Source organism: Lemur catta, chromosome 10, assembly GCF_020740605.2.
Source record: "Lemur catta isolate mLemCat1 chromosome 10, mLemCat1.pri, whole genome shotgun sequence".
NCBI lineage: Eukaryota > Metazoa > Chordata > Mammalia > Primates > Lemuridae > Lemur > Lemur catta.
In genome coordinates, this window is record NC_059137.1 from 32,780,732 (window position 1) to 32,808,521 (window position 27,790).

Genomic DNA, 27,790 nt, shown 5'->3' on the forward strand with positions numbered 1-27,790 from the left:
CCTTCCATGCTTACAGTGGAGGGTCGCAAGCTGCTCAGGGGTCACTAAGAGGAGATGGGAGGTGGGGAGGGAATCTTCCAGGAAAAACACTTCTAAGTTAAGGATGAAGGCTGCAGCGCCAAGCCGCCATCTTTTAGTTATGCTGATAAAGTTCCTTCATGGCAGGCGCGAGCTGTAAATTGTTCGGGTGCTGGGGAGGGCTGAAACTAGAGGGGGCTCGTGGAATGCTGGATGTGAGAGGAAGGATTTCTCTTTCAAAATGTCCATTTTAAGAGCAAGTCAGGAAATGCCCAAGGCCCAGCTCCCACGGTGTCCAGCCAGGCAACACAAAGTCAGTAACTCACCAAAAATGCTCTGAGCCCACCTTTGGCTTCTTTTATGCAACCCCATGGCCCTCACAGGCCCTGGTTACTGCAAGCGTCCTAGCACGGGTCATGGTAACTGCAATAGCATTTTTACAGCCCTTTAAAGCCCTTGAGTGCTGTCCCGTGGTTGGCCCATTTGAAGCCTGAAATCATGTTAGTTGGGGGAGACTTCTGGCACTAGCCCACGGTGGCACCTGGAGCTAGCCCTTTTCCTGTCTGGGCTGTGGTCTCTCCTGCACCATAAGAAGGAGAGATGCAACAACTACTCGGGAGGGCCCTCCAGCCAGCTCTGATAGTCCATGTTTCTCTTCAGGCCACGGCCAGCAGGCCCTTTAGTGACCTTGCGGAGGCGGGTCCTGCCCTCTGCCTTCCAGGCCAGAGCTCCCAGGCTCTGGGCTGCAGGCTTAGATGCCTCAGAGTTTAGACATGGACAGATGCCTGGGAAAACACGCAGCCAAACTGCATCACTTTGAAGCCTCTGACCCAAGCCTCATCATCACCTCCAATAGGCATCAATTACGGACCCACTTCAGGGAAGATTTCTAAATTGTAACGTACGAGCGCCCGAGAGCAGAGACCACGCCTGTCTAGCTCACCCCTGTGTCCCCAGGGCCCAGAGGAGTACTTGGCACTCGGTGAGTGCTCAGTAAATATTTGTTGAATGAATGAGACAACGATTATGCACGGTTTTGTGACTAACGGCTTTGCACGGGGCTCACCCTCCTCGGGTTTCCCGACAGAAACAAGAGTCTTGTAACATGGATGAGACCCCAGGGACGGTGCTGCTGACTGGTGGGGGGACCAGGCCAGTGTCTGACCCCTCGGAATCGCAGTCTGCACTGCTGCCTAGTGGTCAGGAGACGTGAGCTATGGTTCTAGTTCGGGCATGTCCCGTGACCTTGGACAAGCAAGTGAGCTTCTCTGAGTCACAGTTTGTTTCCTTATTATAAAGTGGCAGAGAGAATCCCTGCCTGCCGGAGTTGCGTGCTGTGCAGTAATGTGATCTTTGGGAAAGGACAGAACATAGCTACAGATTTTAGCCCAAAGTTCCCAATGCAAAGACCATGGGTTGGCATTGCTTTTGTTCTATCTATATTTTTTAAGGGGTCTATTTTTGCTAATTTTCTTCTGCTCCAAACATGAAGCTCATATGGTCACAAAAGACAGTGATTTTTTATTATCTTAAAAGAAGAACCCTGCCAGTGTGTGCACCCTTACAAGAGCCAGTATATTTCATTGCCATGATCTGTTATCTAGACGCTTCCAGTCACTTAAGGGTCTAGATGCAGGTGACAGAGACATGAGAGAGGACATTCACTGATAGAAGTGGCCCAAGACAAAGGCTGATCTTGTTCTCCGAGGTGCTATAGATACCAAAGCCTGCTCTTTAAGGCGGTGACTGCTACTTACTGGAGTTTTGCAGTGTGGCCGGACAGGAATTGGGAAAACGGCCTGTGGGTGGTGAGAACAAGAGAGGTGAGGCCATCAGGACCCTGACTCCAGCTTAGGCCAGCCCCTGTCTGACCCCCCACGCAGCTCTCCCCACCCATCCCAGCTTACTCCTTTGATGTTAATCACTGCCCCAGGTGGTCCAGGGGGGCCTGGAGGACCAGGTAAACCAGGTGGGCCCTGAAGAGAGAAAAGAAAGGCCATGCCTGAGTTCAGGCTGTCATGAGTGCAGGGGCAGCTGCAGGACACTTTCCCCAGGGTCTGGGAACACAGCAAGAAAGGGAGGGTCCCCTGAAGCCTTCTCCTTCAGGTGGGCCGGTCCCTTCCACAGGGCACATCTACATTCCTGACCTCACTGCATCTTCACAACAAACCACGGAGGAGACAGCAGAGCAACAGGTATTGTCTCTGGTCAACACATGCAGATAACGAGGCCCAGAGAGGGGAATTGACTTGCTCAAGGTCACACAGCAACTTAGAGCAGAACTGAGACTGCAACCCAGATTCAGACTTCCAGAGCAGTGCTTAGTTGATATGGAACCTACAGCCTGTCTATCAGCAAATCTCTAGTGCAAAGGGGGTTTAGGTGGGAGGTGTCCCCCCACCCATGATAGGGTGCCCAGGGGAGTGCCTCAGAAACACAAAATTAAATGCAAAACTCTGTTAGATAGCAGAGTCATTTTCAAAACCAAGTCAGCCTGGCCTTACCACCATGCACCATTTTCTCCTTCAAGCCCAGAGGCCTCACAGCAGGAGACGGGAGGCTCTGAGGGGCAGGCGTGAGGAGTTGAGCCCGTGCAGAAGCCATGCTGATCACTCTCAATGACAGCATTGGTGTCTGGCTTACCTACCAGGCGCAGTGGGCTTGGTGAGTGGGAGACCCCTAATGCTTCGGTAAAATTGTTTTCTGGATTTCTGGGCACACAAAGCAGAGACAGGGTGGCACAAACAGAAGCAGCAATGGGCTTAGAACTGAGTTTGCAGCTTGCTTTGGTGCTTATTAGCTAGGGGACCTTCGGTGGGTGTCTTGACTTCAACAGGAACCAGTTTCCTCTTATGTCTCGTGTGACAGTTATCACAAAGACTAAGTGAAATATTGTCCTTAAAAGCACTTTGCGTAGTGTCTGGTATGCAGCAGTTGCTCAATAAACACGGGCTTTCTTCTCCTGGACCTGCTGATGCTCCAGTGTTTGCCACCTTGTGAGGGCCTACTTAAGCACCTGAGCTGCCCATGACATTGACTCACAGCACAGACTGAGACTGAGCCCCTAGTGATGCGAGCAATCTCTGGGACTTCATAAAGGAGGGGAAAGTCAGAAGCCCTGGGATGTGGAAGCACATTTTGTGAGCATGCCCAGGACATTTTCTCCCTGTCACCCTCAGATGCACATGAGGAAGCCGATGCTCCACTAAGGTGCTATGGGTGACAGGGACCCTCCTGGGAGTGAGCCGGAGGATGGGGCTGGGTGGGAGGAGCTTTGGAGGTGGTGGTGGAGGAAGAACAACATTCCCGAGCAGTCAGTCTGCAAATTCACCGGACCTGGCACTCTCTCACCCACCCCCTGAACACCAGCCTCCAGCTGCATCCCCGGGGGACTCACCGGCATCATGACCCCTCGATCTCCTTTGGCACCTTTGGGGCCATTCAGTCCTGGTCGACCCTGGAACCCACAGGAGACACCTCAGTAAACCCACCACCCACAAGGCAGCCTGGCCCACATGTCCTCTCCTTCCATCCTAAGGAACACTGATACCTACAGGTCGTCCGGGGAGGCCAAGTTCTCCTTTGTGTCCCGGTGGTCCTTTGGGCCCCTACAGGCAAAACAAACACCAGATCAGAAACTCTGGGTTCAGGGAGGTGGGGCGTGTCAGCCTGCTTCTGTGGACAGTGGTGACAGTGAAGCACCGACAGAAGGAAGGGGGCGAGGAGCAATGACAGTACCCACCTACCTGGCTCCTAGTCTCCAGCCTCTGTGCTCTCAGCCAGAAGCACCTGCTCAGCCCCGCACCACACCCTGCTTTCCTGCAGGCTCCAGCCCACCCCAGACTCTGGACACAGACCTTCAAAGTCAGGGCTCACCAAGGAGCAAGAGATCAGAAGCCCAGGGCTTCAGTTCCCCAATAGCTGGGTGCTGGCTGGCCCAGAATGTGGACCTCTGCCCTAGGTGCCAGGTCTCAGGGCTCACAACATCCCGCATTGTAAATAATGCAGCCCTGGCTCACCCCTCAGGCCAGCCCTGCTGAATAACTTGCTCCAGGATTTGCTTCCTGCCTTGCTCTAACCTGTCCCCAGGGACCCTATCTCAGTGCTGGCTTTCCGGCTTCGCATGCTTCTAGAGCCACTGTTCTGTTCCAACATCCTTCAGCAGCCCTCCTGCCCTCCGGCTCTGGGATGCAGACCACTTGGCTGATGATGCCACGATGTATCTCTTCCTAGAACACATTCTGCTCCTGGCCTGCACCCTCCCACTCCTGTAGCTGGTCTGCCCTGTCTCCTGGAGGAATGAATAGTTTAAGCCTGGGGCCCTCCAAGGTGCTTCTTCCTGTTACCATTATTTGCCCTGAAAAATGGCAAATAAAAACTGAGTTGAAACAGGTTTGGTGTGTAAAACACCCAGTCCATATTGCTCTGAGGGAAAGAGAAGCAAAGGTAGAAGGAGCTAACAGGGCATAGGCCACTTGGTCATTATGTTCCAGTGCAACACGTCCCAAACGTCAATGTGCGTGAGAATCACCTGGATCTTGTTAAAATGGAGACCCAGTGTGTCTGAGGTGGGGCCGGAGGTTCTAAGAAGCTCCCAAGTGAGGTCAGTGATGCTGGTCCATGGACCATACTCTGAGTAACAAGACTCCAGTGCATTTGAAAAGGAGTTGTAAGCTATACTAGTCACCAGGGCCACAGCTAGCCCACATGGCCCCTGCGTGCAAATTAGAAGGTGTCCCTCACTGCCTGTGTTTGGCAAGCTGTGCACAAGCTGGGCCTCGCTGGGAACAACCACCATGGCATCTGCAGCAGCCTGCTGGCCACCACTGCTGGCTACTTGTATTTTCCACAATATTGGAGGTTAGTAAGCAGTTAACCAGCAGTTAACACAAGACTCCCCCAATCTGCCTTAATCCCCAGCTACCCCACTCCAGGTGTCTGTTCTGTGGTCCCTTAAGTCCATCCTGACTTAAGGTCCCCTTAGTCCATCCTGACTTAAAGGACCAAAGGCCTCAGAAGGTCTTTTGCAGGACACACATTGGCGGTTATGGGCCATTCATCAAGTACGCGTGTCTGTTACAGAAACGTGAGGTCCTTTCTCCCCAGGCCCGAGATCAGCTGTAACCACACAAACCCCATGTACAATTCTATCAAGGGCAGCTCGTCCACTGGAGGCAGCGGGGCGTGGGGGAAAGAGCCCGGACCTAGAGTCTGACAGGCTGGCCTCAAGTCCCCCCTCTGCCACTTAAGCTGTGTGACAGCAGGCAGGCTATTTAATCTCTTTGAGACCTGGTTTCCTCATCTACAAAACAGGGGTTCTGATATTTACCTCTTAGGATTGTGAGGATGAAATGAGATGAAATCTGTGAAGTTTCAGAAGTGTCTGATCCTTAGTAGAGCTTCTACCCCTGAACTTGCTTTGTTCTTTGGGGGCAGTGGGGGGAAATATAGGACAGGGAAGTTTAGGGTTTACCCTTGAGAGAAATGGGCTATTCCAAAGCCCAGCTGGGTTATGATTACTAGAATAGTAAGGCCAGAAGGGCCCTGTTACTATCTAGTACTAATCCAATCCCTTCAACACACAGACGGGAACATGGAAGCCCAGAGAGAGAAGAGGGCTTGCTCAAGGTCTCATGGCCAATGAGTAGCAGATTCAGGACTAGAATCCAAAAGGTCTAGAGAGATTTTGTGGGGTTCCTCTGAGGGGCTCCCTGGGCAGGTGGCAATCTTTAGCTGACAAGGACTGCAGGGTAACTGTGAGTGCTCACCACCACCCGGGGCTCTCCCCTCCTTCCTAGACACACAGAGTAACTACATTCTGGGGCCCCAGCCATCTGCGTTCTGGCCAATGGAAGGTGCCAGAAGTGATGTTCATCATCTTCCACAAGTCTCTTTCCCCTCCCCAACCTCAGCCTGCCATCTGGAAGACCCCAGCATGACCTTGAATCCACAAGATGGCAGAGTCTTGGAAGTGTCCTGGGTCCCTGAGACGCTGCTTGCAGGAGAGATGCCCAATGGGAACAACCATGGTGGCCTTTGCAAGGATGAGAAATAAGCTGCTATTGTGTTAAACCATGAGATCTTAACTTAATTACAGCTAGCCTGTCCTAATACATTTTGCCACATCCTTTGAATTTTCACAATGGGGATAACTAAATGTAACGGAACCAAAGTATGGTAAATACTTCAAACCCCAGGCCAGACCCAGCTGAGACATGCCCCGGCTTACCATTGGTCCAGGGGCCCCATGCACTCCAGGTTCACCCTGAAACAGGAAGACACGTACTTGTCACTCAGAGAAACACGGTGTGAGGCAGAAACCGTGGGAAGCCAAAGCAGATATATGCCTCCAGGGTCTGGTGACATAATTACCTTTTTGCCCATCAGCCTTTCCAGAGGAACGTCCCCTGTCAGGATGGCACCCGGTTCTCCTTTCTCGCCCTACAATTCAGAGGATCTTTCAGTGAAGTCGGGCCTCCTCCTTGCCACCTTGTCCAGAGGTTCACAAAGACTCCTCAGTCCTACCACCATGATTTATTTCTCTTGCCTTCATCCCATCCCTGACCCCACCGCTACCACGTTGCCTCTCACTACAGTGTTGTGACAGCCCCTAAAGGAATGAATTTTCCCTGAGCCAGCCCCTCCATGCGCCGCCAGAGTTACCGTCCTAGCGCACAGACTGTGGTCTTCCCTGCCCCTGCAGGGCTCCCACTGATGGCAGCTCTCCATCCTCACCCTCAACCCCCCAGGATCCAGCCCCAGCACGGTCCTGTCTACCTCTCCCCGCGTGGTGCCCTCAAGGCACCGCTGGCTCCTAATACACGTGGTAGCTTGTTTCCTAGCAACTTGACTTGAGATCTGTTCCCACCAAGAATATTTATTCTTGTCAAAACACCGGAAATTAGAAAAGAGATGAAGGTATAAACATTAAAGGCCTCTCTCAACACAGGGGCATGATGTCTCCATGTGCAACTTTGTCTCCAAACTCCAGGCTCCTGTGCAAACACTTACACGGCTGGGGAAAGCTACCCTAGATGTTGGGAAATAGGAGATGGGTAGACTGGTGGCAAGGACACAGGATCTTGCTCCCAATCATGTCCTCCCAATCAGAGCCATCTACGATTTCAGGGGGCTTCTGAGAAGATATATGTCCAGAGAACAAAGCCAAGTAGAGAAACCTTCTATATGACTCTGAGGCTTTGGCCCCAAACTTCAGTGCTGGCCCCTGGGGACTGGGCTGAGCGGCACTGAAGCCTCCTTTCTACAGGGCTGGAAGTGGCCAGGGCAGTGGGACCAAAGCAAGCAGAGCAGCCTCCTCTCTCCATCCCCCTAAGCCCACACCTGGTATTGGGTCTTACCACTCCGCTGGTGAGGAAAGGCAGGCCCGAGCACGCCAGCAGCAAGAAGAAACAAGCACAAAAGCATCAGAGGCACAGAGAGAGAGCGCGTTTGCTGCGATGACCGGAGCAGAGCTGCTGGGCACCCATCCCAGTCGTGCAGGGTGGCAGGGGCTAGGGATGGGGTGTCATGTTGGTCCTTCTAGATCCACCTGACCTCACTACACAGGAAACAGAGTCTTTAAAGCAAGAGCTGCTCTTGCTTGACTGGGGCTCCTACCAAGCCAGAGCTGCCCCAGCCCCATTCCATCTCTGCAGGAGACGTGGCAGCAAAAGCATCCCAAGACGTCACCTCCTTGTGGTGCCAAACCTTTGCCCACACACTGAGCCCTCCACACCCTAGAACAATGGTCCCTGGAACAGTGGTCCACTGGATATTGGAACCTTTTTCCTCCTCTTTGCAGGCCATTGTAGAATGGTGGAGAGAGTGGGGAAGGAGAGACGCCTAAGCTCCCTTCTCCCCCAGAGCACACTCAGCCTCCTGACTCCACAGGCAGGCTCAGGGGGTGGCACAGTTTTCCCACTGGCTCTGTACCGACCTCCCTTCCAGAAATGAGCATGTTCTGTCAGCTCTGTGCACGTCTTCCTCACATCTATGTCTGTACCCCGAGTGCCTAGTACTGGCTGGCACACCTTAAGGCATCTGTGGCTGAAAGATGGATGAATACGCAAATGGATGGGGGACAAATGAATCCCATCTAGAGTCTCTGCAACCTGTTTATGGATGTCACTCTCCCCTTACCTATAAAAACCAGCTTGGAAGTTAATTCTAAGAGGCAAACACAGAAAGGTACAAAGATCAGTTTGATAGCCTGGGAGTTCTCAAAAAAGTTCAGTGGATGCTAAATACTGACTCCAAAGATTTTGGACCAAGACTGTCATCCAACTGAAGAATGCCGCAACTTATAATTTACAAATATTAACATCCATTCTATTCATTAATTATACATTCTTTCATCCAATGAGTGTTTTGAGTACGATTTGCATACCCTGTGGTAGTACGGGAGCTGTGGGAAAGAAGCCGGCACGACGCCTGTCCTCAGGGAGTGCACACTCCAACGGGGACACCCGACAGGTGGTTGGACAAAGCACACAACACGTGCTAACAGCATTCAAGGGAGTGTCGAATTGAGTTCTCTTCCTAAATTATGGTGAAAATCAATTTCACCACTTATGGTATACCTTTTCATCTCATGGAGGAACCTTGACATTGTGTTAATAAAAGTGAACAGCTGGAGAATGCCTGCTAATAGGTATGGGGTTTTTTTTCAGCATGATGAAAATGTCCTAGAATTAGATAGTGGTGATGGTTGCACAACCTTGTGAATTTACTAGAAATCACTGCATTGTACAATTTAAAGGGGTGAGTTTTACAGTATGTGGATTGTATCTCAAAGAAGAAAACTGTTCACAGCTACTTTCAGCCAATTTGCAATGGTTAGCAAATTCCAGAGCCCAGTCCCACCCACACACCTGGGCCCGTCTCACCTGTTCTCCTTTTAGTCCTGGAAATCCAGGCACGCCAGTGTCACCTTTTGGTCCTCTAGGGCCCTGGAAGGAATAGTTGTAGGGTATTTTGTTGTTTAGGGTTAAAATGCTTTAACTAATCGGAAAAAAAATTTGTTTTCAAAAAGTAGAATAGAGCGCACCATTCCCCAGGCAGGTGGAAATCATGATGAGCCATGCTATTGTTTTAACTTGAGGGGCCCAGAAATTGTGGTCTGGTGGGAGGAAGACAGCACTGAGTGTGCGGAGGCCCGGAGGCCCCACGCCTCTTTGAACATTGGTTTCCTCCAACTGGGTGCTACTGACGCAGCCTATAATCTGGTCCTGCTGCCTCCGCCTACCTCACAGCTCCCCCAGCCCACCCTGCAGCCTGGCCCCCACACCATTCCCCATCCAGGACTCCTACCCCCTCTCTGGTCCCCCTTGCCTATGAGATGGGACCCAGGCACCCTCGTCTGACACCCCAGCCCGCCCCAGCCCGCCCCCACACCTCATCTTCTGCACCACCAGGGCTGCCTCCTTTCCCTCGGCCTCTCTGCACTGCCCCCCTCTGCCCCAGGGCAATGCCCGGCAGGAAAGCCCATCCACCCCTCTGCAGAGCTGGCCAGAGACGACCTCTTCTCAACTCCAACACAGACATGAAAGTCTGTGACAATGACTCACACAGCCACAGCGTCTGTCCCAAAAAAACATTTCAACACTTTGTTGCTATTTAACTTTTCACAAGTCCCTGTCTTGCCTTCTGGGTAAAAGGGTGAATTACCCATTATAGCAGTGGCTTTCAAATATTTGTTATAATTATTTATTGTGAAACTCTTGTCTCTCCTTTATTTTTTTCCAAATAAAGTCTTAAATGAAAGCCTGATATGTAAAATATGTCAAATGGAGCTCCCCAGATTGGAGGTCAGTGGCCTGGATCCTGCCTATGTGGCCCCCTCCTTACTCTCTGCAGTGGTCCTGGAGGGTCCCCGTGGAGCCTGGGACTCCCTCAGGAACACAGAACCACTCATTTAGAGGAGAATGTGTTCTAGAACATGCCCCAGGGCTTGGAGCAGCCAAGCCAGGGCTGGATCTCAGAGGTCTTGCCCTTTCTGCTAACCAACATGTCTTCTCACCACCACATTCTTCTGTTTTTTTAATGTCTAGTTAACATGTACCTGTAGTGTCATCATAGGATATGCTCCTTTAGAAAATTTAAAAAGGTCAGCAAAGTATAAAGAAATAGAAAAAGAGACCACTTATAATTTTCCACCAACCAGAACAAACATCTCTTACATTTTTGACAAGTTTCCTTCACTTATCTGGAAGCAGAGCGTTCGTGGCACCGTCTGGCATTTCAGAGGTGCAGTGGCTTGGAGAAACTGTGCAGGTCCCACCCTGAAGGCAGGCCCGAGGCTTCAGCACAGGCCCAAACTTTTGGCTAAACCTAATCACTTTTTACGCAGAAACGCGTTTTCACTTTCCAAGGCGAAAGCCCCATCAAGGTGCACACAGGCTATTAATTATCAGACTTCTGTCCCACGGTGCACCTCCCTTCCCACTCTCCGTTGCCACCATCCTATCTCTTTAGGCACTTTATCCACTGGGACTTTATGTACTTGAAATGCTTGACTCATGCGCTCGAATTCAGAGCAAGCCGACTGCTGGCTCGGGCTTTGGTTGGTCTGGGTGAGGAGATGTGAGTGAGACCCAACTCTCCACCACTGTTCATAGAACAGCAAGGGGAAAAAATACAAGGGCACAAACCACTGTTATTTAAGGCAGAAAAGAGCTACAGGAATGGTGACAATAAAGGTCTACAGGACTCAAAGAAGGGGTCACTTCCAGGAGTCCCCCGGAAGCAATCAGAAAGTTGATCAACAAGATGGTGCTAGAGCATGGTCACATAGAGACAGAGGAAACACCATTCCAGGTGGAAGGAACGGAATGAGCGCAGCCACAGGGCACAGATGCAAGATGGCTATGGTGGTACTTACTGGAAATCCTGGCAGCCCAGGCATACCGTCAGGCCCCTGTGACACACCAAAACAAAGCAGGCAGGATTAGGGTCAGCATTTCCCAAGTCAGCAAGAAACTGTGCCTGGGGGCCCACCCCCTCCCAGCACCTTCCAAAGGCCTGAGCAGTTCCCACATGGCAGGGCTCCAGGGCGCAGAGAGGATGTGAGGCCTGGGATGGGGAGGAGCCCTGCAGGATCACACAGCTAGTTAGTGCCAGAGGTAGAAGCTCTGTCCAGGTACCCAGAGCCACTGCGCCTCCCTGGAGCCAGAACTCAGTGCTTTGTCACAGCCTCTTCCCCCAGAAAATTGTTCAAGGTTTGAAATCTCTGGGGGTGATGAATACAGCCTCAGGCCCCTGATAAACAAACTCAGAGGAGGAGGGTTGGGAGTGGGCTGGGATATTTGGGGTGAAAGAAAAGAACTACAGGAGCAGTTCTTTTAGTTTAGGCGTATGTTGGAGGGACTCAGTTCTTTTCCCCTAGTAGGAGTGAGAAGTTTAAAGGATGAGCCAGTTTAAAGTACCCAGGACACAGAGAGTTTGTGCTTCACGCCACAGGGGGCCAGGAAAGGTATAAAAGTGTGGCAGAATCTATCTATATCTATATATAGAGAGAACACTAGACAGTGACAAGTCTCTCCACACAGTGTACACATCACGGGCTGGAAAAGCATAAAGGTGACGTCCAGGACTTGAGTCCTCTCAGAGAGGGAGCTGCCACTGAGTAGGATAAGGCTTGATCCAGCTGTATTTTCAAGGGGCACCTTGAGGGTCTGATTCACCCAAGGGGAGGACAGCGATCGGAAGGAGGTGGGGAAGAGAGCAGGGCTGCGGGCGTGGTAATGCAGGGACTACTATAACAGACGCCCCATCTCTGGTTTTACGCTGTCAGTGTGTTGCTTTAGTACCAACCCACCTAATACCCTAAACCTCCCACAGTTTGGGGAAAACGAAGACCCTCTGTGAACAGACTTTTGTTTGTTAGCGGGTTTGCTCTAGGGTTTGATTATTGGGGTGCTTTGGATTATCTGTTTTAGTAGAAATCAAGGAAAGGGAGCCCTCCATCTCCTTTGGCACCCTTGAAGCCATGCCACTGTGGGCGACCCTGGCACCCACAGGAGACTCCTTAGTAAGCGCAGCGCCCACAGGCCAGCCTGGCCCGCGGGTCCTTCCCTCACAGCTAGTCCCAGGAACACTGTGTCCCCTGCTGGCCAGCAGGTGCCGGGAGACGCAACGGGGATCTATACACAGGCTGCAGGGGGAAGCTTCCTTCCTCTTAGCTTCTGTTGTGCCGTGGACCCACTCCATGGACTTGCAGAAATAATGCCACTTCTTTGTGTGTTATTTTCCTGATCTTAAAATGGGGCTAGAAAAACAGAAACAAGTCACATTCCCTCCTCATGCTCTAGTTTCCTGAGAGCACAATGATGGGTCTTTCTAGGCTCTTTATGTTCTGTGAAATAAGATAATGCGAATAAAAGTAGGCAAAAGTGTTGTACAGAGGTCAGTTTGTTTTTTACCAAGGACCCTCTGATTTCCATTGCACATAATTCTGATGTATAGGACCAGAAGCTTCCACTGTATTGGACAAGACTCTCTGCATGATCAAATTAAAGTGATAGGAGCTTTTCAAAAATACAAAGTTCTCTTTCCATTCTCCTTTGATATAGTCTAGTTCTATGCTTTAGGAGCTACAGGACTCCAAACCAGCCCAACTTTGCTGGAACAGGGACAATTGTGGAGAAACCTCACTCTAGGGCAGCTGTGGATACAAACCGGAGGCCCCACAAGCTCAGGAATGCCCGAGAAATTCATGGATCCATGGGTGATATTGATGAAAGACTGAAAAGAGAAAAATCAGACAATGAGGACAAAAGATGGCATGTGTCCCGCCTTGTTCCTGGCAGTGAGGTTTTAATTGAAGTCACCCAGCACGGCAGAACACGGCAGGCACTGAGAACACTCCCAGCCCACTGCCAAACACACCCTCCCTCCCACTTCCTAGAAAACAGCCCTGAGCTGCCTTAGCACTTGCCTCTTTTAATTCATTCTAAAATTATACAATACATAAATGTCTTCTCTCGTTTAAGATTTAAAATGTATAGCCATAGAAAGCTCGTAGTGTTGGGATGTGTGTGTGTGGGTGTGTGTATGTGTGTTTGTCCATGTGGTTATTTTACATAAATGGCACCAGGCTGTATGTATTATTCTTCAACTTGTGTTTTTCACTCAACCATATTGTGTCGAGATTGTTCCATGTGGAATTTCAGAGTATGGATATTTTTAGCTTTAAGAGCCTGCCAAGGAGCCGTCCAAAGGGGCCATACAGCTTACACTTCCACCAGAAGCAACGAGATTACATTTTCCCCACAGCCTTACCCACACTCGATATTTTTTAATCATACTTTTTTTTTCATGTTTAACTTTAGTCATCCTTCTTCCAGTTATTTGGAGCTTTTGTCTTTCTGTTGTCTATCAGCATAATGCGATTTCTCCAGAAGGGCCACCGTTTTTCACAAACATGATGTCTCAATACTGGGTGGACCGTACTGATCTGGTCCCAACCCACATTCCAACCCTCTCAGCAGCGGATGCTGGCTGTGTGCCCCTTGCGTAAGCAGCAGCCCTGACGTGCGGACAGGCTTTTCTCCCCTTTAGCAAAGGCAGGGAAGGTGCAGGCAAGCTCCGACCTGGACGGTACTCACACTCGACAAGAACTCCACGCGCCCAGGTGGCCCCCTGGGCCCAGGGGGTCCCACAATGCTGGCTCCATCCATCCCCCTGTCACCCTGGTTGCAGCAGCAAGAAGTGAAAACAAAAATCACTGAATATGGACAATGTTCCTAGAACCAGGCTGGAAAGTCCTCCCACCCCCTCCCACCTCAGGGGTGACCTCACCTTGGGTCCCCGCTCTCCTTTCTCCCCTTTGGGACCCTGGCAAAACAAACAGATACATGATTATTCTTCCAACTGCTTTCCTCGCTCTCCATCTCTCCTCCTGTCTTGCCATCTTACTCTCACGCTGATTCCCTCCCAGGCAGTGGGAAGAAAGGATGAGGGGCAAATTCCCTGCCCAGAGCCAGAGAGCGACGGGGTCAGAGCTATTAAGGGAGCCAGGAGAGGTGTCTGCCAGGAGCACCGGGTGTTGAAATGAGGCAACAGGAGGGAGGCAATGAAGAGATGCTTGGTGGTAAGGGACTGGGGAGGGAGACGGGGACAGAGAAAAACAGATGAAGAAGGACCAGGTGAGTTTCAAGTTTTCTTCCCACATGATGCTTTGTGCAAAACTCCTGCGCTGCTTCTCAGACAAACAAGCTGCAAATGGCACCTAGTTTCCCTGCTGCACAGCTGCGGGCTGGAGGCACTGAGAAGGTGAGTTATGGAAAGAGGTAGAGCCAGGATGCACCCACAGTCCCCCCGCTCTACTGTGACAATCCTCATACTGAAGGTTCCAAAGTCAACCTACCCTTGGAGCCATGGGTCCGGAGACTCTGGGTTCATGCAGCAGACTGATACTTCCAGAGCCTTCGGTATCCTGGGGAAGGAGGAAGAATGAGAATTTCAGATCCAATTCCTGAGTGCCCGCTTGTGCCAGGTGTGCTGTTGGGAGCTGGAGACTCCGAGGGGAGCTGGCACAGCTTCTGCCCTCGGGCCAGCATTCAGCCAGCTGGTCTTGCCGGCAGACCTTAGCACACACCGTTCTTTAACCACAGAAGGGGAGGAAAGTACCTCAAATCCAAGTCCCACTGCACATCCAGGGCCTGGGGGGCCAGGGGGACCAGGAGGCCCTGGGGGTCCCATGACCCCAGGAGTGCCAACTTGTCCGTTTTTCCCTGGGGGCCCTGGTAAGCCTCTGTTGCCGGGGTCACCCTGTAAGGAAGAGGACAGGCTGATTACCCAGCCCTGGGTTCACTCATGGAAGGAACAACATCAGAAAATCACTCTTGGAAGTTAATTAGGTTGATGAATTCTCTGATCGCTACTGCTTAATGGTACAGAAACAGCTGTCTTGCTAATTGACATTTACTTGGAGATGGGCTGACGCGCTCGTCTGAATGCATTTGTAGGGAGGGGTGGGGAAGGAGGAAACGGGGAAGGGCGTTTAATCCCCACCATCCCAGCTGTTCTGCCTTCCGAGCCATTCCTTTGAGACGTGCTTCTGCTCCGTGACATTTATACATTCAATACTCCAGCCCAACAGTCCAATTAGAGTAAACCCAAAGAAAGGGGAGTCAAGAGGGAGGAGAAAGATTCTTTCTTTCTTTTTTTTTTTTTTTTTTTTACCTTTTCACCAACTGAACCATTAGGCCCTCTTGCTCCCTGAAAAAAACAAAAACAAGGGCCAATTAATATATATCTCATTAGGTAGGTTTAGAAGAAAATGCAGAATTATGGACTCTTAAGTAACAGGATATTAAAATGGGACTCTTTCTGTCTCGGTTTTGGCCTATGTCTCCAAGCTGAGCACATTACAATAGAGGCCAGTTTGCTAGGCAAGACCTGCTGGAAGCTTGTGAAACCCACTTTTCAGCCATCAGCTCATCACCTTCCTCAAGAGTAAACCAGAGCAGCTGAAGATTAACCAGAGAGAGGTCACAGAATCCCCATGCAGAGTCGCCAGTGCACCGGGATGGTCCCCGGCCGCATCCCTCCATGACAGAAGTACAGGGATGTTTCCCTGCTCTAAACCAAGGGAGGGGCTTCAAGAACTGCGATGTATCCCCCAGACTTTTGGAGATATGGGGGATGATGACTGACTCTCTTCTGGAAAGATCTAAAGACCAAACACTGGCCGGAGTAGCCAGTGAATAGGGGACAGAATAGGGGAAGAGTTACACATCCACCCCCAGTGGGGACCACACTACAGTCTCCTGGGGGTTAGATGTGGATCCCACAGAAAGGAGCCAGCTGTGAGCTGCAAGCAGAGGGGAGGAGCAACAGGGGCGGGAGGGGTCAGCTGCAGGTCACTGCCCTACATCAGAGGACTGCGTGGGGCCCCCAGATGGAGACTCTCTGAGGAAACCACAGCGCACCTGCGAGAGAAGAAGCCAGCAGTTGATGGCCACACAGGCAGTCCTGACACTATGATGTACCAGCCGTCTGAGACTGTGCCCTTCCCCCAGTCCCTGCTGTCCCTGGGCTAGAGTCCCCTCCCTGCATCAAATCCATAGGAATGACAGAATGAGTGGTTCTAAATCAGCCACGCTCAAAAATAAGACGGGGATTCACACTGGACCTGAAACAGGAATGCCAACGGGAAACAGATGGGAAGCTGAAGACAGAAGCTCAGCCACCAAGAAAAAGCGCAGGAAGAAAGAACCCTGCACAGCAGTGGTGGGAGCCAGGCACAGGGTGTGGCCATGGGCCTCAGGTAGGGGGACAGCCTGAAATTCTGCAGCATTAGCCAGCAGGGTGGCACACACCTGTAGTCCCAGCTACTCAGGAGGCTGAGGTGGGAGGATCACTAGAGCCCAGGAGTTGGAGATTACAGTGAGCTATGATCTCACCACTGCACTGCAGCCTGGGCAACAGAGCAAGATACTGTCTCTTAAAAAAAAAACTATAGAAATTCCGCAGCAGGCCAGCCATCCAGCCTGCCTTCTCCTCTCCTCTCCCATCTGCTCTTGCTGAGGGGCAACTATGGGTGTCTTAATTTTAGAAGAACAATAAGAGTTGTTTGTTGGGGCAAAGAGATAGGGCAGAGCCCCAGGTGACTCTGGGAGGTCCAGGGGCACCCCAAACTCAGAAGATCAGCTGCCAAGGTGCCCAGCTGATGGCACAACCCACTCCTCCCAAAGTCTGCACAGAGGCAGAAAACAGACTAAAGCAGACCCCAATTTTAAAAGCAAACACAAGCAAGAAACAGCAAACACCCAAGGAAAAGCAACACTATGAGAGACAACAAAATCAACCACAGAATACACCTGAGGAAATAAAGTTAACAAAACAATGCAGTCAGGACTTTAAGTAAACAATGTGTGCTCTCAGAGAGAAAAGGAAGGATATTACACCGTGAAACAAGGATAAGCTATTATGAAATAAGAATAGTGGTTATGAAAGAGAACCAGTTAGAAATCTTGGAAATGTAAAACTGTAGAAGAACTCCATAGAAGGACTGAATAACAACAGACACATTTGAGGGGAGAATTAACACAGAGACCAGGCAACGGAACTCTCTGAGAAAGCAACACAAGAAGATGAAGCCCTAGAAAGAATGACTAAATAGTTAAGAGACACAGGACAGAACCACAAGTTCCAACATCTGTTCAATTTCAGTGGCAGAAGGAGTGAATACAGAGGATAAAGAGAAAGCAGTATTTTAAGAAAAAAGAGTTTAAAATTTCTGAAAAAAAACCTCACAGAGGTCTCCAGATTAAAGAGCACGCTCTCTCCCTACCCCTAAAAAGGCCCATAGTGTACCAAGAAGGATAAATGGAAGAATAAATTTTGAAAAGAATCCACATGTAGTTACCATGCAGGGGAATTTCACAATACCAAGAATAAAGAAAAATCTCCAAATCTGCCAAAGAAAAAAGTCCTATGACCTTCAACACACAGGTTGAGAATCAGAGCAAAATCTGACTTGTGTTTGGCAACACTGGGTGCCAGAAGACTATGGAAATCATCTCCAAATCACCAAGGGAAAATGACTTGGAACCCAGAGTGCTATACCTAGCCAAATGAGAACAAAATAAAGACATTTAAAAATTTTTAAATATCCAAGGTCTCAGAAAGATCTATGCCATCTATAGATCTCTGAAAATATGACTAGAAGATCTACTCCCACAAAAATAAAGAGGAAACAGGGCACAGGAGGCCTGTTTCCTCTTTAAAAATGTATTCATATATTATTTTTATAATTAAAATTTAATTAGAAAAAAATGCCTAGAATTGCTCTGTCCTGCAACCTAATAGCCCCAAAGCACCTCCCCAGAGTCCCATGCTTCTGCCAGGACACAGCCAGGGAACAGGCGGCCAACTCAGCTTGCAGGTGCCTTCCAGCTCTGACCCTCTGGAATCCCAGTTGAGGATGAGCCTAAACCCAGCCCTTGGGGTAAAGGAGAAAAGAGAAAAATGAGGCCATGGCTGCCCAGCAAAAAGACCTACACACACTGGGCAACTGACACACAACAATTTCCCTGGCTCCTTCGCAGACTGGGAGCCCATGCTCTTTGCTTGGAGGCTGTGATACCCTTCCTCAGGGACCTGGCTGCCCTCCTGGGTGAGGTTCATGGATCTTCCAGGTGAGGGCTGCTGCATGATGCTGGAGGAAGACAAATGCCTCACATATGGAGACATGCATGGGACATGGGTAAGATCCTGTCTCTTGCAATGACAACTCCTTTGTTTTCCTGTTGGAGACCCTACCCAATCCTCGGCCTTAGGAGTGGGGACAGCAGGGGATGAGGGTGGGGTAGGCCCTGGGCCTCTAGGAGGAGGCACCTGGCTCTGCAGGCAGGAAGGGTGATGCTGGAGTGGCATGGAATTTCTGCAATCAAAGCCCTCTGTAGGGGCCCCTGAGGCAGCCTCATGGCACCTTGGCAGCTCCCTGGAACAGGAGCCATGGGGGACATCTGGCCATTCTGAGATGGGAGGTGGGAGGAGCCGGAGTGCTTAGTGAAGGAAGTAGCAGCCCCTGGGCCCCATCACCTTCCTGCCCCGCCAGGGAGAAACTAAGCGTGACCTTTCCACTTGGGGTGAAAACATGACTCAAATAATTGGGTTCCCATGTTATTGCCTAAACCGGAGGCTACAGTCTCTGTGTCTGCTTCTCTTGGGTGTGACTGGTCACACTGTCGCCTGCTGCCTGTTGCAATCTGCCCTTGATGGAAGTGCCAACCTTATGCGTCTTTCCACTAACAAGTGAAACCACTGTCGGGGCTATTGTGAAATAGAATCTAAACTAGCCTCATCTCTGAAAACCTTATTGTTGTGTTGCCAGTTGACCCTGTTAAAGAAAATTATGTCTATAAAGTAAAAAAACTGTATTTTTTCACTTGCCTTCTCTGTTCCTTTCAAAACAAGAGTGCATCTGTAGGAGTCTCAAAAGAAATTCTGGAAGATACTTTGGACCTTGATTTATCAGTCCTAGATGATTTTCTCCAGCTTGTACATGGTAAAAATGATAGTATTTGGATCTATTCTATTGGCTCACATATATAGTGGCCAGCAGTTTGTAACATGAGCAGATCAGCTTGGGGGTGGAAGAGCCCAACCACCTTACTAGAATTCCTGTGAACAGGCAGGGTGGAAAATGGGAGCTCCAATGAACAGGCTCATACTCCCCAAAGGATGGTGGAGGAGTTGTGCATCTTTTCTTAGTGAGAGAATTTTTGTGCAGTGAGGCCATGCATTTTCTTGGAATTCCAACTAGCAGAGCTGCAGGTGTGGTTGTAAGTGGTGAAATATGGAGAGACCAGTTCTACAATGGAAACATCGCAATGAATGAGGTATAGTAGTGCTGCATGTTGCAAAATCATGGTTTAGAACTCATTAAATGTTGGCTCATTATGGTGAATTGGATTTTCTAAGGACATTACCAGGTTTCAGCATAGAAGAACATCAAAGAACCTAATGGACACATGGATTTTTTTTTTCCTATTGTGGCATTTGAGACAGCACCACTTACTGCCTTGTGGATGTCTGCTGGTTCCACGCCTGGTGTTTGTAATACTGATAACCAGTCTGTTATCCATTACAATTGACTACGGTCGATTTGAATTTATGGAGGCCTATTATCCAGATGTTGTACCGAACACTTCTGATGATGAAAAAGATATAAAGTAGGAACATGTTTCATTTAAACATGTCGTTACAAGCTCTAAATCCATTACTGAATCCTAGGCAAAAGCTGCTTGCGGCTCTATTCTTTATTATACAAAATTTAAAGAATTGTGCACAGACAAATTGGGACTACTTGGAGAAAGGGAAGATGATAGCAATTTAATCGCATTTCTCATACATCTTATGAGAAAGACAGAAGCTGATTTGACAATGACATTTCGGGAGCGCAGTGAAATTACTCAAAGGTAGTTACCGGGAACTCAATGTTCCTGGGCAAATCTGGGCACTGAAGAAAATTTCCAAGCATAAATTCTTTCCTGCCAGAGTGTCCTAGTACCTTTTGAAACTGCAGGATAACATGAATGGTTTAGATCCTGAACGAAGAAAAACAGTGACTGCTGTTACTCCTAGATATGTTCTGAAGAACTGCTGGCAGAATCTGCAGTGCAGGAAGCAGAAAGGAATGGTTTCTGCCATCTTCTCTAACAAATCCTTCAGCATTCTTTCCAGAAACATTCTCCAGCTGAGAAAGCAGGCAACTCCTCACCTATTCCTTCTCAGGCTAAAGGTGTTAGCATTAGCTGCTCCTCTTAATTTTGGAAAAATAAACTAAGGAATACTTCTATCGCTCAACTCAGCATAGAATAATCTATTTGATAAATTCTTAATGACCATCCACATTTTGATCATAATCCAACATTTGATAATAATGATTATATATAAATTAAAAATTTTTCCACCCAAATAAGCTAAGCCTTATTCTTGGGGGGGCTGGTAACTCCACATTAGATAACTGCCTAGACTGGTCTCTGTGCCCTGCTCATGAGAAGGGAGGCTGACTTCATGGAAATGTGAGGAAAGACTTCCCTCCAAGTGGCTCTATCCAACCATGGAAGGCACTGCCTAGACAGGGAGTGAGTTCCTTGTCACTGGAGGTGTGCAAGCTGAAGGGCAGATATTATGGTGGGGAATTAAGGGACAAATGGATCATTGGATCTTACATTCTGTTACATCCCCGAGATTGTTCATTTTCTTTAGCACATTTTTGTTATTTTACATCTAGAATATGCTCCTTGTTTGATTTCTTTTCTTTCTTTTTTTTTTTTTAGAGTAATGTCATATGCAAGGTTTCCCTTTAGTAGATGCAAATTTCTAAGTCCAAGTCCTTCTACAGTCAGCTTTTACTTGGTTAGAAAGCATCATATACACACAGTTCAACAAACTGAGACTCAATAAATTTCAGGAAAAAACAGGTAAGCAAACAAGTGAGGGATGCCAGCACCCATCTTGGACAAGCTTGTGGCTCTGCATGGCCGGCTGGTTCCGGAGTTCCATGCGCCCCTGAGGGCATCTTTCCGTGCAAGACCCAGTATGGGGGGGGTGTGGGGGCGGGGGGAGGGAGGCAGTAAGAAATCAGGTAAGATGAGTGCAGGTCTGTGGTGTTTCCTGCGAAACCTAATTTCTTACGAAACAGTTGGTACATGTAAAATGAGGTTTTTCAAAGCTTGACAATTGTTTCTTTTTCTGAGAAATAAGCTTTCCACGAAAATTGAGTTACTGCTTCAACTAAAATAAACACACTCGAGAGCTGATGGAAACTACAAATGCAGTTCCGTGACGGGGGTGTCTAGTCAGTCAGCATTTTCCATGCCTTCATCCATGAGGGGGCCACGGAGGGTCCCCACACCCCATCCCAGCTGGACGGGCCTCTGCCTCCTCTGACAGCGGGAAAACCCACTGACCGCGTCCCGGGCACGAGGCTCACCTTGTCTGCACTGTCTCCCTTTGCCAGACACGGTCTGTCTCACTGAGCAGGCTGGGGGCACTGCAGGGGCGGGACTCAGCGTCCCCTGACCCCAGCAGCACCAGCACGGCCGACAGATGGGGAAGGAAGGGAATGAAGGCAGGCCAGACTCTGGGGACAGCAGAGGAATGGTGTCTGAGCAAGTTTCATTCATTTATCAAGTGCTCAGAGGCCTAGTCAAGGTTCTCAGGGTGCAGAGGCAGCCCTGTGGCTCTATGTCAGGGTGAGGGTGAGGAGCAGACCGGTAAGCGAACCCCTGTCGTGTCATTGGCTAGGAAGGCTCTCGGCAGCATGAATACTGTGCTAATAGAAAGTGGAGGAAGGAGACTTTCTGCTCACAAAGCACTGGGGACGGCTTCCCAGAAGATGTACCTGAACTGGACCTTGGGGGACAATGAAAAGGATGTCCCAGACAGGGAGACGACCATGTGCAAAGGCCAAGAGGCTAGCGGGAAAGAGAGACACCCAGTGCGGGTTGGGAAGGGAGGTCTGCCCAGAGGGTTTGTCCCGCAAGCAGCAGAGCCCTTCATGTCTTCTCAGTGGCCAGGGCAGTGACCGACGAAAGCTGCTACAGGAGGTGGACGGGGCAGGAGGCCGGAGGGTGGAACATGGGTGGACAGAACCAGGCAGTGATGAGGCGAGAAGAGATGAGGCCAGCTCAGGGGGAGAGAAAGGTGAGAGATGTGGCCTGCAGACTGGGCAGCGCCGGCAACTGACCCATCACAGCAGGAAGGGAGAGGAGGGAGGGGCTAGAGAAGACTGTTCACTGAAGCTGGGGACACACAGGAGTGGGCGGAATGAGTCCCGTGACAGGGACATCCAGCAGAGATGCCCAGTAGGGACTTCAGGGAGTCAGGCACATGAGAGGCAAGGTCTGGCAGAGGGGTCAGAGAGAGAGGAGTGGGCCTGGTGGCTCCCATGTGCCCCATACCTTCTCCCCTTTCATCCCGGGAAGGCCGGTGACTCCATCAACTCCAGGCTGTCCTTTGGGGCCCTGGGGAACAATAGTGACAATCAATCCACAACATCTCTGCTAAGAATCACCTACAAACCCTTCCTAGGAAAGGAGGACAAGCTTGGGAGTGGGTGAGGCTGGTGGGCCCAGGGCCTGGTGTCAGGTCAGTCTCTAGCCCCAGCTGGGCTACTCCTGACTGTGCACCTGTGACCAGGTGTCCTTTGCTCTCTGGGTCACATTTCCTCCTCTGTGGGCAGGGTTGGACTAGATGGTCTCCAAGAGTCTCCCACTCCAAGCCCAGCTCTGATCTCTTGTGATTCCTGCATTTCCTACACAGACACTCTACAACTTATGTGCAGTTACCTTCAATAAAGCCACAGTAAGTCTAAAATATCTTAAGTTGAAAATGCATTCTTTTTGAGACAGTATCTCACTCTGTCACCCAGGCTGGAGTGTCATGGCATGATCATAGGTCACTGAAGCCTTTCATTCCCAGGCTCAAGTGATCCTCCTGCCTCAGCCTCCCCAGTAGCTAGGACTACAGGCATGCACCACCAAGCCCAGATAATTTTTAAATTTTTTGTAGAGACAGGGTGTCTCACTATGTTGCCCAGGCTGGTCTCAAACTCCTGGCCTCAAGTGATCCTCCCACTTTAGCCTCCCAAAGTGCTAGAATTACAGGTGTGAACCAACATGCCCGGCCAAAAATACATTTAATACATCTAACCTACTGAACATCATAGCTGAGCCTAGCCTGCCTTAAACACTCTCAGAACACTCCAAAGTCATCTAACACAAAGCTTATTTTACAATAAAGTGTTAAATATATCATGTAATTTATTGAATGCTCTACTGAAAGTGAAAACAGAATGGTTGCACAGGCACTCAAAGCATGGTTTCTACTGAATGCATATGGCTTTCCCACCATCATAAAGTTGGAAAATCATTAAGTGGAACCCCCTTTGGGGATCGCCTATACCGACCATGATGAAGCAGCAAAGCGATGTGTAGGGGGAGGTTATTCTTGGCTGCTGCTCCTTACGAGTCTTGGCAGTGACTCAGATGAGGAGGATTTCTGTTTACAAACTGCTAGCTGCTCTCTGCCCACCGTGAGCCTTAGACAGCGCTGGGGTCTATAATCTGCATGCCCCTCCATGGCTAACGCAAGCCCCACGGCCACAGAGAGGGAAGGGGACTTCAGTTGCTCACCGGGGGCCCGGGTTCACCAGCCACTCCATCCTCGCCAGGAGACCCAGGGGGTCCCATGAAAACATCAGTTCCTGGTTTTCCTGGAATCCCAGGTGAGCCAGGTGGGCCTGGGGGACCTGGAGGACCCTGAAACACAGACACTCTGTTAGAGATGGTGAGCGAGGGTAAGTATACACTGAGCATACGTGTTCCATACATTCTCTCCATTTCTTACAACAGCCCTACAAGTAGGGATTGCTGTTCCCACTTAGCAAATGGGGAAACTGAGGCTCAGTGAGATGGTATGACTCAAGGCTCATACGTACCCAGTTAATTAGCAGAAGAGGCAGGATTTGAATCTAGGTATTTCTGGGCTCATTATATCATGTTTTCTCCCAAATGGGTATATATAGTAAAGATCCAATTAGTTGGAATTCTCAGATGTGCTCTGGGTAATTGAGTTTTCTGGTTAGCTATGAGGTCAAACACTGCCTGTTGTGCAGCCTGGTTGTTAAAGTCCCCCTGGAGTATCCTGGTCTTTTTAGCCTCTGAGCTGCCCGATCCCACCAGCCTGGGAGGTCCAAGCGCTCCATCCATGCATCCACCGAGTCAGACCTTTCCAGCCCCGGCCACCAGGGGTGGGCAGAGGAACAGCCCAGTGAAGCTTCTAACTGGGGCTTCAGCACAGGGGCACCCACGGGAGAGGGGAAGGTAAGGTCGGGGTCCCTGGGACAGAGGCGCCAGCTACAGCTGGAGGGGGGCTCCCCAGGGACAATTTAGAAAGGGACTGGGGAAGCCCCAGCGGTGGGAAGGTGGCCAGGGGAGCAAGAGGCTCTGAGGAGGGAGGAAGAGGAGTCTGGAGAGGTCAGGAGGGGGTTGCCTAAGGGTAGGGAGGATTTCGAGAAGGTTCTGGAAGCCAAAGTATGAAATGCTACCCAGAGAAGCCAGAAGGTCTCTGTCATGAATAGGGTGAGAGTAGGGAGGTGGGGACTTGCAGCACCTTGCTGTGGAGCAGCCCACTCCGGGCTATCGGGGGAGGGAGCAACGTGGAGAAAGGAGGGCCTGAGTATAAACGTACGCTCATACCCACGTGAAACAAAATGAAACTCATCAAAGAGGAAAAGTTCGAACATATACAAAAGTCAAGGGAAAATGAACCCATGGACTTGCCACCAACAGTCCATCCCCCACCCCCATGTCCCTCTCTCCCAGGTGATTCCGGAGCAGCCCCGGACACCAGGCCACGTCATCCTTCACACTCACCCTCAACAGCTCCTCGCTGCCCAGCTGGTCACCGGAGCCAGAGCCGACATCCAAGCCCCAAACTGGGCCAGAACCCTCCGGCTCCTCTCCCACCTGAGAGAGAAGAAATCCCCCAAATTTTCATGCAACTGCCAGTCTCCAAGGATAGCCATGTCACCAAAAATCTTCCCATATTCTGTAGCCCTATAACTTCTGCTCCTGACTTGCCTTCTGGCCTTTTCTCCCACTCCCACTACAGCTACCTTCGTCTCTTGCAACTCCCAGCTGTGCAGCCAACATGTGGCCAGTCCTCAGCCTCCTTTCTGCCTTCCAAGTCCCTACCCATCCTTCAAGACCCAGCTCCACAGTTACCTCCTCCGTGAAGCCCTCCCACCCATTTTCAGGCAGAGTTCTGCTCTCCCTCTTCTGTACTTCCCCAGCCTCTGTCAAGGTCTCAGTGTGGTGCTGGGACCACCTGACCTGAAGCTTAGTCGTGTGTGTGTGTGTGTGTGTGTGTGTGTGTGTGTGTGTGATGTGTGTGTGTGTGTGTGTGTGTGTGTGTGTGTGTGTTTGTGTGTGTCTATCAGTCCCTCCAGGTTAGAGCTGAGACACGCTGGGTGTGCAGACTCCAGCAGGAGGCCTGGCACCTGGAGTGTCCTCAGTGCATACTTGTTGAAGGGCATCAAAAGCATCCAAAGAACAAAAAGGAATTTCCATAACACCTTTCTGGTGCTTAATTACTCAGGGCAGGAGCTGGCGAGTCCTGATTCAGCCATTGAATAAATGTGTACTTGAGCACCCCTGAGGGGACCCAAGGGGCAGCTGGGTTGAGGGCCAAGAGCTGGGTTTAGGAAGGTCACGGTGGTGGCCATGTTGGGTGGGAGAAGGCAGGTGGCCACACGGAGGCGGGAGGAGCAGTGTGGAGGCTGTTGCCATCATCCGAGGGAAGAGGAAGCCCTGCACGGCTAGACTCAGGAGAACTTGGGGATGGGAGGAAGAGGAGCACTGGAAGACGTTTCCTGGTGACCAGGTAGACAGGGTGCCATCCCAGGGGCTCTGGGTGACAAGTCTGATTTGGGGTGTGTCAAGTCTGAGGAACCTCTGGGCCATTCCGGGTGTGGAACATAAAGTGAATATGAATAAACCACCCCTGAGCATGCTGCAGAGTTCTAGCTGAAGCAGAAAGCCCCAAGGTCTCGCTGCAAGGTGCTTTGGGGGCCAACAGGAAGAACCCCCAGCCTGTGGCTATTTGGGCTACATCCCTGGTCCCTGCATACTATGCATGTGATGAGCCCGGGTGGGAATCTCACCGTGGGTCTGGCAGGCCCGGCAGGTTCAGGGGAGCCAGGAAGCTCCTCCCCAGCATCACCCTAAAGAGAACAAAATGGTCAGTGAAGCGCTGGTACCCTCTGCCATCCCCTCCCCTTTCTGTGGAAATTGTGCTCATCTCTAAGACCAGGATTATGTAGGAGGGAAGAAAGGCATTGTCCTTTACAGAGACAGCCCAAGGGGGTACCATGTCCCCCGGTTTGTTTCTATACCACAGGGTGGGGAGATGGGGGTGGTGGGAAGAGCTGACCAGTGTGGACACTCACTGCACACACACAACACCCTTGTCACCCAGGATTTCCCTACCCTGGTCTGAACCCTGCTGAAGCACCAGTGTCCAGCCTTGACCCAGCCTCCCTCCAAGCCTGTCCTGCCCATCTGCTCCTCCCGCCAGCCCCCTTAACCTTCCCAGGACCTTTATTGCTCACAGGTCTGCCTCCCCGGGGACCATGGAGGGCAGGCCCGTGCCTCAATCACCTCCAGGTCCCAGCGCCCGGCACAGGGCTGGTGCCCAGGAAATGCTTTCAGAATGACAGAAGCACCCATTGGGAAAGGAGAGACAAAAGCAAAGGAAACACAATGGCATCCAGGTGGTTCTGGCTGTCCAAAAGGGGCCAGAGATATGGCTGCCCCTGACAAATAAGGTGACAGAATGGCCTGAGCCACCAAAAGGAAACTGGAAATGTTGACAACAAAATCCCCAAATATGTGTATTGTGATGCCCCCTCCCATGGCCTCTTACTGCACCCCAGAGCCCTGCTGGCATCTGAAGTCCACTGAGGTGGCCAGAGGCAGAGAGAAGTGAGGACACTGCCCTCCCCGGCCCAGCCCTCCCATCCCAGCACCCCCTGGGCAGACTCAGGAGGACCTCCTGCCCCCAGGGACTGCCTCCCCCTCCCCAAGGAGAGGCAGGGGACCAGGCCAGAGTGAGGGGCAAAGAGTCCCTGAAGGCAGCCAAGTTGCTGCCTATGGCTGCAGCAGGCCCCCTGCATGGGATCTCCTGCGGACCACGGGCTGGGGTCACTATGGACCCCGTTCCCTTGGAATAGTTTAATATCAGCAGTTGTCCTGGTAAGAGGAATTCCGTATCTTTCTGTGGTGACTGACAGCAGAGAAAGCATCACCCCATTTCTTCCCACCCCACAGGGTAATCATCAGTACCCCATTTCACAGATGAAGAACCTGGAACAAAGAAGAGGTAAAGAATTTTCCTGAGATCCTGCGGCTACCGAGAGGCAAACCTAGGTCTGTGGTTCTCAGAAGCTCGTTTGCCCAACACTTGCCCAGGAAGAAAGTCAAGGGCAGAATCCGAGGCTCAGACACAGAGTAATAGAATCAAAGGGATCCTTCAAGGACACAGAGGGAAACCGAGGCCTTCCACGGTCAAGGGACTTGGCCAAGGTCACTAGGCAGTGAGACGAGACTGAGCCAGAACTGCCCGGTGCTGTTCTCATGACTCTCCCAGGCCCTCGAGTCAGTCTCTCCTGGGCTCTGCCCTCTTGCTGCTTCTACTACCACCTTGACCAGAATTGATTAAATCAACCCCAATAACATGCTCAGGACACTTGTGT

The 27,790-nt window shown here is 50.6% G+C and overlaps 1 protein-coding gene across 1 annotated transcript in view; it reads right to left on the reverse strand.

Moving 5' to 3' along the window:
• COL15A1 (collagen type XV alpha 1 chain) overlaps positions 1-27,790 on the reverse strand; it is a 75,731-nt gene that overhangs the window by 18,736 nt on the left and 29,205 nt on the right. Inside the window, exons 15-32 of the mRNA XM_045562115.1 lie at positions 26,201-26,260; positions 24,912-25,004; positions 23,670-23,795; positions 22,437-22,499; positions 15,202-15,237; positions 14,647-14,787; positions 14,384-14,452; positions 13,816-13,851; positions 13,623-13,706; positions 12,694-12,759; positions 10,898-10,933; positions 8,904-8,966; positions 6,391-6,459; positions 6,248-6,283; positions 3,573-3,626; positions 3,416-3,475; positions 1,926-1,994; positions 1,776-1,817 (exon numbers count right to left, since the gene is read on the reverse strand). Coding sequence (XP_045418071.1) covers positions 1,776-1,817; positions 1,926-1,994; positions 3,416-3,475; positions 3,573-3,626; positions 6,248-6,283; positions 6,391-6,459; positions 8,904-8,966; positions 10,898-10,933; positions 12,694-12,759; positions 13,623-13,706; positions 13,816-13,851; positions 14,384-14,452; positions 14,647-14,787; positions 15,202-15,237; positions 22,437-22,499; positions 23,670-23,795; positions 24,912-25,004; positions 26,201-26,260 — 1,203 coding nt within the window. The remainder of the gene's footprint in view (positions 1-1,775; positions 1,818-1,925; positions 1,995-3,415; positions 3,476-3,572; positions 3,627-6,247; positions 6,284-6,390; positions 6,460-8,903; positions 8,967-10,897; positions 10,934-12,693; positions 12,760-13,622; positions 13,707-13,815; positions 13,852-14,383; positions 14,453-14,646; positions 14,788-15,201; positions 15,238-22,436; positions 22,500-23,669; positions 23,796-24,911; positions 25,005-26,200; positions 26,261-27,790) is intronic.